We start from the raw sequence: 13,108 nt of genomic DNA on the forward strand, positions 1-13,108 counted from the left end.
GCGACTACAGTACTGGAGAATGACTCAGTCGCTGTCCCCCACAGTGTTTCTACCTGGGCTTCCAACTTTACACTCTTTTCCTACAACTCTAGTCCTTTCAGCTCTCCCTCCTCCGGAGCCCCAAGTAAGTTGCTGTGAACAAGACTTTTTGTGTGGGACCTTTAAGATGGATCCTGTATCTCCAAGAACTCTGTCTCTTTCTTGCAGACAGAAACCCAGCTCTTTTCACGACCAAATGCTGTGTGAGTGCCTCTTCTGAAGATCCACACCTCTCAGGGCAACCCTCCTCATAGTCAGAGTCTCTCCAGACCCTCAGCCGCTGCTCACTCCTGGGAGCAAGGCAGTTAGTTCCCTTCGCAACTTTGCCCTTCCTACCAGTCTCGATGAGGCTTCGTCTGTGATCCTTGGTTATAGACTTCTCTTTGTTTAGTCCAAAGTTGGTTTTTCAAGATGATTATTTTAAATTAAGTTGTAATCCAATTTGTTCCTGGGAGGTGGCAGTTGGAATATCCACCTATTCCATTGCTATGTTTGAAAACCCCTTGCTATAGTTTATTAAAGAAACATTTATCCCTAACTTGGAATGTGAAGACCATGTCATCAAATGAGGTACCAGGCCATTTCTCCACCTATGGGCTTGTACCAGCTTCCAGAGTAAATCTTAATTCTTTATGGGTTTCTGTTGACATGAAGAGTCCAGGCACGTATTTTTTCAATCATGGTATTTCAGTCAAAGTCTTGGTTAATAAAATTATAATTGGAAACAAGTTTGTGTGTGTGTGTGTGTTCTGTTATAAAGAGATCAAATTCTTATCAGATTTATGCAAACAAATAAATAACCATGACAAGAATAATGATCATATATGAGTTGCCAGATTTTGGAGAAATCAAGTAGGGATGAAAGTGCAAATGTCCTAGTGTTGCTTGTAAAGATATAATTTATCAAATTACTATAAAAAAGAAAAAACAAGTTTTCTTGTATTTGGAAAACAAAGTTTTAAGAAATCAACAATATTTTGAACAGTCAGAAAAATAATAACTACTCTTAATTTATTCAGTCCCATGTAATCAATTTTGTTTATCCAATTTTACTTAAGATAACAATTAGAACTACAAATGAAAGCACATCAGATCTCTGAAGACTCTTGGAAATATTCACAGAATCTCCACAACATCAATTTAATAAAAATATATGTATACAAATAGAATGTAGTATTAGTGATAGAATGTTTATTAGTATTATATTTTTTTGTACAGCTTCCCATGTAATTTCAAGTGTATTACATAAGCCTAATTAGTTCAAAGTGTTTTCTTTCATTAGGAGCAAGAACTCTGGATGCCCACTGAAAAACCCAGTCACTTCTAACTCTTAAAATTTTAAAATAGGAAGGTTTGAGAAAGGCCCTTAGTTGACTCTGTTCAGCAACTCTTATTACTGAAATGGTTGCCAAACTGTTTTTGATCAATCTTGTATCTGGAAGTGAATCAGTGTGTTCAATATTGATCCAGAAATTAATCTATTTGTTCCCCATGGTCAATTGTATCCAAGGGATTTCTGTGGGAAATTAAGTTTTAAAAGGAAAGGGAGCTCATGGGCTGTTTCATTTGTTGTCCAAAACCACCATTTTATTTATTAATTTATTTTATTAAGTGAAAGGCAGAAAGGCAGGGAGGCAAAGAGATAGACTCCTGCATGTGCCTTGACTGGGATTCACTTGACAAACACCCTACAGGGCTATATTCTGCCCTTCTGGGGTTGCTGCTCCATTGCTAGAAAACTGAGCTATTTTTAGCACCTTAAGTAAGGCCTTGGCCATCCTCAGTGCTTTGAATCATTGGGCCAAATTGCTTGAACCATTCAAGTCATGGCTGAGGGAGGGGAGGATGGAGAGAGAGGGGGGGAGGGGTAGAGGTGAAGCAGATGGTTGTCTCTTCTGAATCCCTGACCTGGAATTGAACCCAAGACTCCCACATTCTAGACCAATGCTTTATTGCTGAGCCAACCAGCCGAGATTTGTTGTCAAAAATCACCATTTAGTTTCACCATCTACTTACGTGCCTCTCATTTTTCATTTCTTCTCTATTTTAATTTTCTTAGGACAGTTTTTCTTTCAATGTTTTTCCTTCCTGTAATATGTATGTCCCTTTCCTTCATATTTCTTTCTCAATTTTTTCACTTCCTCAATTTTTTCTCCTTTACTTCTTATCTCTGCTCCAACCTACAACTTGTACAAACCTTCTGTGACTTTCCTAGTCCCTTCTTTAACTCATTCAGAAATAACTAATTTAGAACAATGCATTTTTAATTCTTGTTTATTTTTACACCTTATATTTTTATTACTTAAATCATATTTTCTTTACAACTTAACTAGAATTTATACTTTTTATAAACTTTAGTGACCACCAAAAGTAATTAGTTTGCAATGCTTTCAAAAGTTGTCAAATAGCATTGTCAAATAACATCTTTCTTCAATCATCAGGGCCTTTTGAGGTCAGATATCTAATCTTCATAAATACTGATGAAGCAGATAACATCATGTCCCAAGAAGTCTGCCCCCAAGGCAGAGAGCTCACATCTGCCCCATTTCATTGCAGTTATGTCTCTCAGAATCTTGCTCTTAACATATCCAAAACTTTCTAATCTAGCTCAAGAAGTAAAAACACAAATGTTATAAAAATTATTTGTTTTTATTTTTCAATATGCTTTATTACAAAGCATACAGTTTTATTAGTAATACATTAATAAACTTAAAGAACAAAGTGACAAGTTTTTGTCACAGATATTAATTTATATTTTACAAAGACCCACCAAAACAATTAAAATGAAATAAATATAATACATATTATATTTTTTGTATTTTATTTTAATATGTATAAAATATATAACATTTATAATATTTTATTTCTCTCAAAAGCAACTGTAAATTAGTATATAAGTGAATTATGATTTTAAAGTATTAAGGAGTAAAAATAAGTTATAAATAACAGTTTTAGAAGGATGAATAAAGCAATTCTTTAAGAGCCAATGAGCACAGCAGTATTGAGTGGCAAAATGTTTGTTATTAATATCAGAACATCTACACTTACCTTAAGAAACAAAACACAGGATTGTACTTGTGCCTTTAAAGCTTCTTCACACTGCTGATTTCTACAGTAATTTTAAATAATTTTTAAATTAGTACTTTTCACAAAAACAAATCAAGTTTCTCTCAAATACAACATTCTATATAGACAAAGTTTATGAACAAGCATTGTCATAAATGAGAGAAATGCCAATCTATAAATTAATGCTTTCTCTGCTTATATGGTTAATATAAACTTGACATGTATTTTCAAGTAATTAATATTCTACTTGCTAAATGACAGTTCTGTGAGCAAAGGCTTTCAGACTATAAGTTGATATAGGCTTGTACAATGGAAAGAAAATAATTATTTGGTTATTATCCTTTAAAAATAGTGTTGGATGATAAATGTTTAGATACATATTACACTTGCATTATCCATGAAAGTAGTTTCAAATTAATACTTGTTGGTCAAGCTCAAATTTATTTCAGATTAAATAAATTGTTATATTGTTATTTTTAAGCAGGCAAGATACATTATTATAGTCGTTAAATTTAAAATATTTGTACTCCCTCTCTGACCTTAGTATCTGTAATACAATATTCTTTTTGAATCAGTATTATGTACACTATAATGAACCCTTTAATGTGTGTATATATACATATATATACATATACATGTATACATATTGATATATACATATATACATATATATGCATAATACACACACACACACGCACATATACCAAGGCACTGGAGGAGTTAACACAAAATTCTGCTATTAAAATGTGCTCTAGTACAAACTAGATTTTAATGTGAATAAATCTAATAGTTCTAAATTTAAATTACATGAGAAATAAAGATTTTTCTGAATGTTTTTCATTTATAAGCTTTTTACTTCCAGTAATCCAAGTTATAACAACTAACAGTGGCTAATATTTGCACTGTAAAAGAAGAAGATGTTAACTAATAAAAATCAGAATAAGTTTTTTTTTTAATTTGTGGCTACTCCACTAATTATGTTAAGTAGCAATTTAGGCATTTTTAATAGTATCAAAAATAAATATAGTATCATAAATTTAATTCAAGTTACAATATACAATGTAAATTTAAAGATATGAATATGTATTTGAAATATTTTTAATATAATCTGTGGTTGGCATTTTATATATATGTATATATGTGTGTGTGTATAAGTGTGTCTGTGTTGCACAAGGGAATATATACCCATACATATCTTACTCTGTACCTTTTCTATTATCATAAAGGTAAGCAGAGGTTGAAATTCTTTTATGATGTAGAAAAAAGGACATTTAAATAAATTACCTTTTTGTATTTTTAAAATGGAGCTTTTAAAAGTCTGATATTAATTTTTTAATAATTATGTTACACTTACATAAAATTTTAAAGTCTTTTTTTTTAGCCTACTTGTTTATTTCAAATTTTCTATAGACCAGATTATCATACTGTGGACACACAGGTATTACCCCTAGGTGGGGCACTCTGTGATACAACTCTAGTAAGTAGCAGAGATTCTGTAATGAACTGGCTGCGATTGCTTCACACCTTAAGGTATAGAATTCCCTCTATTTTTTCTCCATAAGTTCAATAGTGGGCTAGTAAAACCTGTCTTTGGGGGCTTCTTATTTTAGAATGACTGTTGTTTTTCATTGACACAGACTAAGGAGTAATTTCACAGTATTTAGTTTTGTGGTCAATTACATTATATTATTGTTGAATTTTGCACAGTCCTTTTAATAATTTGTCCAAGGCACAAACTTAACAGTTGCCCACATATAATTATGAAATTTACTTTATTTTTAAAATTTAATGTGATTCAGAATTGACCAGATGCAAAGTGAATAGATAATCTATGATTATAAAAATAGTTTGATGTGCCTGATCAGTCAGTGGTGCAGTGGGTAGATCATTGAACTGGGATGTAGAGGACCCAGGTTTGAAACCCCAAGGTCACTGGCTTGACAGCAGGCTCATCTTGCTTGAACATGAGCTCAACAGCTTGAGCATGGGGTCACTGGCTTGAGTGTGGGATCATAGACATGACCCCATGGTTGCTGACTTGAGCCCAGATATCACTGGCTTGAAGCCCAAGGTTGCTGGCTTGAGCCCAAGGTCGCTGCTTGAGCAAAGGGTCATTTGCTTGGCTGTAGCCCCTCCCCCCACCGCCCTGGTCAAGGCACATATAAGAACACAATCAATGAACAACTAAGAAGACTAAGGAGCTGCAACAAAAAATTGATGCTTCTCATTTCTCTCCTTTCCTGTCTATTTGTCCCTATCTGTCCCTCTCTCTGACTCTCTGTTTGTCAAAAAAAAAAATAAATAAATAAAAAGAAAGAAATAGTTGGATGTTCATTTTTTAATTATAATGGTATTGACTTTTTACAAACTTTCCTTCAAAGTAATATATATTTTTTTTATTTAAAAAATAAGTCTAACCATCCCATTATTTTTTTGGTCATTTTCACAGGAAATATCCAACTTCAATTTATTTGGAACACGTGTGTTAATAAAATAAAAAGTATTGTTTTCTTTGTTAACAGACAGTTGGTTGTTTAAAAACAGATTTCAATGCAGTTATAATGAAGGACAGAAAATGTTTTCAACATTTTTCAAATAGTTATATAATATCTGGAATTTGAGTCTGTGTACATACCTCAATGCTTTCAAACTTATAGCCTCTTCACATATACATTCCTAAGAAAATATACCTAGATAACCTACATTGTTTGGATTTATATAATTACTTTTTATAATATTATATGATAGAAAATTAAAATTTTATTTTTATATCTCACTTTTTTTATCATAAAATAGCACTAAAATGGAAAAATTTATTTAACTAACATAAGTAATAGTTTTGAGACTGCTTTAGAGAAACATTTTAGTTCACCATTAGTTAATAAGATTAAGATTATGAATAGTTATTTGTCATGGAAAATTAATTTCTTTAGGTAAAATAAAAATCTTCTTAAATAAGGACAGAACAAGATGTTCATGAATGTTTCCTTCATTCATAATTAAGTTAACATATTTTGGCTTATTTGCTTGACACTGGCAGTAATAAAACATTTATTATAACTAATCCAAGGAGGAAATAGTTCATTTCATGTTATATCTGTCGTAAGCCAATGTTATTATTATTTTGTAATTCTTAGGGATATGTTAAAATAACACAAAATTGAAGTTACAGTTTCAAAACATGAAAACAAAATACAAGGAGAATTCTACATCATCAAATTAAAATGATTCTTTTTATTAGATTTCTTGCAAGTTAGTGTACTTGCTGTCATATAATTTTTGTCTTATTAATATCACTCACATAGGGCATTAGTTCATGATCTGACCCAGCATGTATTTTACATACAAAATAATCTAAAATACAGAAATAATCATTTATTTGGCATTTTATTTATAGAGAGCTTACATTTTTATATTATTTACATAATTCATTCTTTTTTCTCCAGTTTTGATGAAAGCAGTATATTGGTACAAATGAATGGAGTGAGAATAAGCTGTTTCGTTCATTTAAGCTTATTCAAAGATGTCTTCTAAAACAGAAATCCTTTTGGGATCATTATGACCATATTTTTTCTGCTGAAATTTTAACTTGACTTCACTGTTGGCTTGATGATATTATGTTTCTCCAAAGCCTAAAATGATAAATCTGTTTATTCTACTTATATCGCCATGGTAAGTGGCAATACAAAGTTCAGTATGTCAAGTCGTGTACTTTGCTTTGCTTGTAGCAGCAGAATTGGATGCAGTAGAAGCAGTAGCCTGATGGCCTAAAAAGAGAGGATCCAAACAAGCTACTTTGGCAGCAAAGAATGAATGAATGCAGTGAAGAACAGCGAATAGATTTGAAAATTCCAGCTCCTGGAAAGAAAAGAGAAATGGGTCAGATAAAATAAAAATAAATTTCTTTAAAAAATTGATAAGACCTAGACATGTAAGTAAGAGCTAGACATTTTAAGTGCATTAAATTTAAATATAGTCCATTGTATCAAATATATGAAAACTAGGAATTTTTAATCAATATGTAAATTTTATGTATATTGCACATTTACTTCAAAACATTGTAATCTAAGAACTTGAAGGATTAAGCATACCTATGTCACTTCAGTCATTGATAAATGCTGCATAAAATTATATTTGGTCAGATTAAAATTTTGTTCTTGCTAAAGTATATATAAAGAGAACCATAAAAATAGTTTAAAAAGTATTTTTATTTCTTTGTACACACTTCAAATGATAAATTTGCATTGGAGTGATTTAAGAAAACATTATTTATTATTCTTTAGAATAAGTTACTATTTGTCATAGGGTACTGAATATAAATTACTTAAAGAGGAAATGAATATTTATGACATTGGGAATGACATGATCAGTCTCAAAAATAATACATTTCATTAATTTTAAATTTAAATAATTTTAATTGTACTTGTCTATATAAAATTGTATTTGGCTGCTAAATCATGAGGTAATGCTAAAGATAGATTTTAAAAGCTTAAGTCACAAATATTTTTATGAAAAACAATTAAAATATTTTAATTCCAAGATAATTGAGAGAAGACAAATATATATGTGCTTAATGAAGTCTATATTATAATTATATAAGGAAACTAACAAGATAGTAATAAACCATATGAAATTGCTCATGTTATTGCTATATGATAACATATTTGTAATAAGGGATCCAGAATTAAAATTGCTGTACATATTATTATAATTTCACAATTTATAGTATGTGGCAATGGAAAATAATACAAAGTGTTCATTCAGTTAGGACTCATTTTATCAATAATATCTTCATGTACCAGAAAACTATTTAAATAAAAAAATTTACTTTGAAATATTTTGTCTTGTCATTCTGTGTGATTGCAACTAAGCATAATGTAGATTTATAGTTTTTTACATAAAGCATATATAAAAAGAACTAAGAACTAATTCAAAGGATCCTACATTACAAACATGTAGAAAAATTAGAAAACAACCAATCCAGAGAGAGAGAGAGAGAGAGAGAGAATAGTTGCCAAAGAAGTGAGAGACAGAAAACAGAGCCTGGAGAAATGACAACTGGACATTGACCATTCAATTTGGCAATATGGAGGTAATTTTATTTTTGACAAGAATAATTTTTCTGGAGAATAGAAAGCAAAAAAAATCATAGCAGTCAGTTTATGAATAACTGGGTAGAAATGACAAATTAAATATGTACAAAAGATCTTAAGGAATTCTTTTTTTTTTTTAGCTAAATGAGTAGAAAAATGGATCAGTAGGTAAAGTCAATAATGTCCTTTCTAATTTTTTTTTTTTTTTATTTTATTTTTTTTTATTTTTATTTTTTATTCATTTTAGAGAGGAGAGGGAGAGACAGAGGAGAGACAGAGAGAGAGAAAGGGGAGGAGCTGGAAGCATCAACTCCCATACGTGCCTTGACCAGGCAAGCCCAGGGTTTCGAACCGGGGACCTCAGCATTTCCAGGTCGACGCTCTATCCACTGCGCCACCACAGGTCAGGCAATAATGTCCTTTCAATATTTAAGAAATTAAAAACTACCTAAATATATAAAGCAGATTTTAACAGAACTAAGGAGAGAAACAGATAGCAACATAATATTAGCAAGAAACTTTAATAGTAAACTTACATGAATGGATGGATCACCAGATAGAAAACTCAATAAGGAAAGATGATCCTCAATTAATGCATTAGACCAGATGAAGTTAACAGGTCATTTCAGCCAAAATCAACAAAATATACATTCTTCTAAAGAACACAAAAAACTTTCTCCAGGATAGCTCTATGTTGGACCATTAAGGTAGTCTTAATAAATTTTTTATAAATTGAACATATAAGCAAGTTTTCTAACAACAATGGTATAAAAATTGAAATTAATTACAAGAGAAAGATTAGAAAATTTACAAATATGTGAAGATTAAACAACATGCTACTAAACAGGCAATGTACCAATTGACATTTCAAAGAGAAATAATGAACTGCATTGAGATACTGAAAGTGCAAATACAGCATACCGAATCTGTTTTTTTCTATGAACTTTAAAGTGTGGAATTCATAAAGCTAAATGCCTATGTCAATAAATAAGAAAAATCACAAATAAATAAAAAACCAACTTCACAACTCAAGTAATGAGAGGAAAAAAAATAAAGAAATCCCCAAATTAGTACAATAGAGGAACTAAAGGTACAAAATTAGAACAATAGGGGAAATAAAGATGAGTGAAAGCAAATGAAATAGAGACAAAAAAAAAAAAAAACAGTAGAAAAGAGCAATAAAAACAAGAGCTGGTTTATTAAAAAGATAAAATTTACAAACCTTTGGCTAAACTCAACAAAAAACTGATACAAGGGAATACTACTAATTATAACTGATACAAGGGAATACTACTAATTATTATAAACCCTCAAATTGGACAATCTAAAAAAATAATGACCAGATAGTGGCAAAGGGGATAGAGTGTTGGACTGGAACAAGGAGTTTTGAACCAGGTTCAAAACCCCGAGGTGGTGGGCTCATCTGGCTTGAGCACGGGCTCACCAGTTTGAGCACAAGGTCGCTGGTTTGAGCATGGGATCATAGTCATGACCCTATGGTCACTGACTTGAGCCCAAAGGTAGCTGGCTTGAAATCCACAGTCACTGGCTTGAGCCCAAGGTCGCTGGCTTGCACAAGGGGTCACTTGCTCTGCTGTAGCCCCTGGGTCAAGGCACATATGAGAAAGCAATTAATGAACAACAAAAGAGCTGCAACAAAAAATTGATGCTTCTCATCTCTCTCCCTTCTTGTCTGTCTATCTCTATCTTTCTCTCTTTCTCTCTGTCTCTGTTAAAAAAATAAATAAATAAAAGAAAAAAATTTTCCCTGACATACAACCTTCCAAGACTGGTTTATAAAGAAATATAAAATCTCAACAGACTAACTACTAGTAAGAGATCAAATCAATAATAAAAATAAAACCTTCCAGCAAACTAAAGTCCAAAGCCAGAAAGCTTTACTGTTGAATTCTAATAACCATAAAAATAATTAAAACAAATCATTCTCAAACCCTTCCTAAAAATAGAAGAGAATGTATACTTTCAAACTTATTTTACAAGGCCAGCATTGTCCTGATAACAAAATATTACCCTGATACCCTAAACAAGATGCCACAAAGAAAGAAAATTACAGACCAATATCCCTGATAAACACAGATACAAATGTCTTAACAAAATAATAACAAATTGAATTCAACAAAACATTAAAGAAAGTCACACACATAATCATGTGTGATTTATTCCAGGGGTGTAAGGATAGTTCAAAATTTACAAATCAATTACTGTGAATACATTAACAAAATAAAGAATAAAAATTGCAATCATCTCAATATATGTATAAAAACTGGATTAAATTCAACATCCATTTATGATAAAAACTTTTAACAATGTATGCATAGAGGGAATGTACTTCACCATAGTAAAGTCAACATATGGCAAGCCCACAGACAACATACTTAATAGTGAAGAGCTGAAAGTTTTTTCTCTAAAATCAATCAGGAAAGACACAAGGATTCCCACTTTTGCTACTTTTACTCAACGTAATTTAGAAGTTTTATCCAAAAAAATTAAGAAAGAAAATAAAAGTCATGCAAATCAAAAAGAAAATAATTAAAATTGTCACTATTTGCAGATGACATAGTATCATATAAAGAAAAACATTAAAGAATCTACTAGAAATTGTCAGAATATACAAATTTTGTAAATTTGCAAGATACATTATCAATAGACAAAAATTTGTTGTGTTTTTGCACACCATTAATAAACTATTAGAAAAAGAAATTTAAAATAATTCTCTTTACATTGCTTCAAAAAAGAAATAAGATATCTAGGAACAAATTAAACTAGGAAGTAGAACATCTGTACACTGATAGACAAAACACATTAAAGAAAAAAAATTAAAGATAACATGCATAAATAGAAAGATATTCCATGTTCACAGACCAGTATGGACCAGAGAAAATAATATTGTTAAAATGTTTATACTGGCCCTGGCTGGTTGGCTCAGCAGTAAAACGGCCCAGATGTGAAGGTCCCAGGTTTGATTTCCAATCAGGGCACAGAGAAGAGACCATCTGCTTCTCCAGCCCACCCTCTTCTTTCTCTCCACTGTCTCTTTCTCTCTTCCCTTGCTGAAAGCCATAGCTGGATTGGCACAAGAAAGTTAGCTTTGGGCACTGAGGATGGCTCCATGGCCTCCTCCTCAAGGGCTAAGAAATGGTTCTGGTTGCAATGGAGCAACAGCCCCAGATGGGCAGAGCATCACCTTCTAATGGGCTTGCTGGGTGGATCCCAGTTAGGGTGCATGTGGGAGTCTGTCTCTCTGCCTCCTCTCCTCTTACTAAAATAAAACAAAAACAAACAAACAAAAATGTTTATACAATCTCAAGCAATCTACAGATTTAATTTAATCCTTATCAAAATTTAATGTAGTTTTTCACAATGGAACAAAGAAACAAAATAAAGCCACATAAATATGGTCAATTAACTTAAAAGAAAGGAGCCAATAATGTACAATGGGAAAAGAAGAGTATCTTCAATAAATGTTGTTGGGAAAACTAGATAGCCACATGCAAAAGAATAAAACTGGGCTATTATCTTACACTATACACAGAAATAAACTCAAAATGGTTAAAGAGTTCAATGTAAGGCCAGAAGCCAAAAAAGTAAAATAAGTAAATGTGGTAAGCTTTCTACGTCATTTTTGACAATGACTTGTTGGGTATGTGATACCAAAAGCAACGAGAATAAAAGCAAAAATTTATGTATTATTACATTAAACTAAAAAGCTTCTGCACGGCCCTGACCAGTTGGCTCAGCGGTAGAGCGTCGGCCTGGCGTGTGGAAGACCCGGGTTCGATTCCCGGCCAGGGCACATAGGAGAAGCACCCATTTGCTTCTCCACCCCCACCCCCTCCTTCCTCTCTGTCTCTCTCTTCCCCTCCCGCAGCCAAGGCTCCATTGGAGCAAAGATGGCCCGGGCGCTGGGGATGGCTCCTTGGCCTCTGCCCCAGGCGCTAGAGTGGCTCTGGTTGCGGCAGAGTGACGCCCCAGAGAGGCAGAGCATCGCCCCCTGTTGGGCAGAGCATCTGCCCCTGGTGTGCGTGCCGGGTAGATCCCGGTTGGGCATATGCAGGAGTCTGTCTGACTGTCTCCCCGTTTCCAGCTTCAGAAAAATACAAAACAAAACAAAACAAAACAAAAAAAAGCTTCTGCACAACAAAGAAAAATATCTACATGTGAAAAAGCAACCTATTGAATGGGAGAAAACAATCACAAATCATATAACTGATAAAAGGTTAATATGCAAAAATATGAAGACCTTATACAAATTCTTAGCAAAAACTGCTATAAGAAATGAACAGAGAAACTGACTAGACATTATTTTATTTTTTAAGTTTTTTAAATATTTTATTCATTTTAAAGAGAAGAGAGAGAAGAGAGGAGGAGCAGGAAGAATCAGTTGACACATGTGCTTTGATCAGGCAAACCCAGCATTTTTTTTTTTTTTTTTTTGCATTTTTCCAAAGCTGGAAACAGGGAGGCAGTCAGACAGACTCCCACATGCGCCCGACAGGGATCCACCCAGCATGCCCACCAGGGGTGATGCACTGCCCCTCCGGGGAGTCACTCTGTTGCATCCAGAGCCATTCTAGCACCTGAGGCAGGGGCCACAGAACCATCCTCAGCTCCCGGGCCATCTTTGCTCCAATGGAGCCTTGGCTGCGGGAAGGGAAGAGAGAAACAGAGAGGAAGGAGAGGGGAAGGGGTGGAGAAGCAGATGGGCGCTTCTCCTGTGTGCCCCGGCCGGGAATCCACCCAGGACTCCTGCATGCCAGGCCAACGCTCTACCACTGAGCCAACCGGTCAGGGCTCAAACCCAGCATTTTAAACTGGCGACCTATGTTTCATGTCTACACTTATGCACTGCACCACCACAGGTAAGGCCTATACACTTTTTTTTTTAAAGA

The 13,108-nt window shown here is 33.2% G+C and overlaps 1 protein-coding gene across 4 annotated transcripts in view; it reads right to left on the reverse strand.

The window, feature by feature from the left end:
• Positions 1-6,396: 6,396 nt before the first annotated feature.
• SNTG1 (syntrophin gamma 1) overlaps positions 6,397-13,108 on the reverse strand; it is a 587,020-nt gene continuing 580,308 nt past the window's right edge. For all 4 annotated transcript variants that reach the window (XM_066379071.1, XM_066379069.1, XM_066379070.1 and 1 more), the window contains one exon: positions 6,397-6,963. In XM_066379071.1, coding sequence (XP_066235168.1) covers positions 6,805-6,963 — 159 coding nt within the window. In that variant the 3' untranslated portion in view covers positions 6,397-6,804. The remainder of the gene's footprint in view (positions 6,964-13,108) is intronic.

This window comes from Saccopteryx leptura, chromosome 3 (assembly GCF_036850995.1).
Source record: "Saccopteryx leptura isolate mSacLep1 chromosome 3, mSacLep1_pri_phased_curated, whole genome shotgun sequence".
In the NCBI taxonomy this organism is placed as follows: domain Eukaryota; kingdom Metazoa; phylum Chordata; class Mammalia; order Chiroptera; family Emballonuridae; genus Saccopteryx; species Saccopteryx leptura.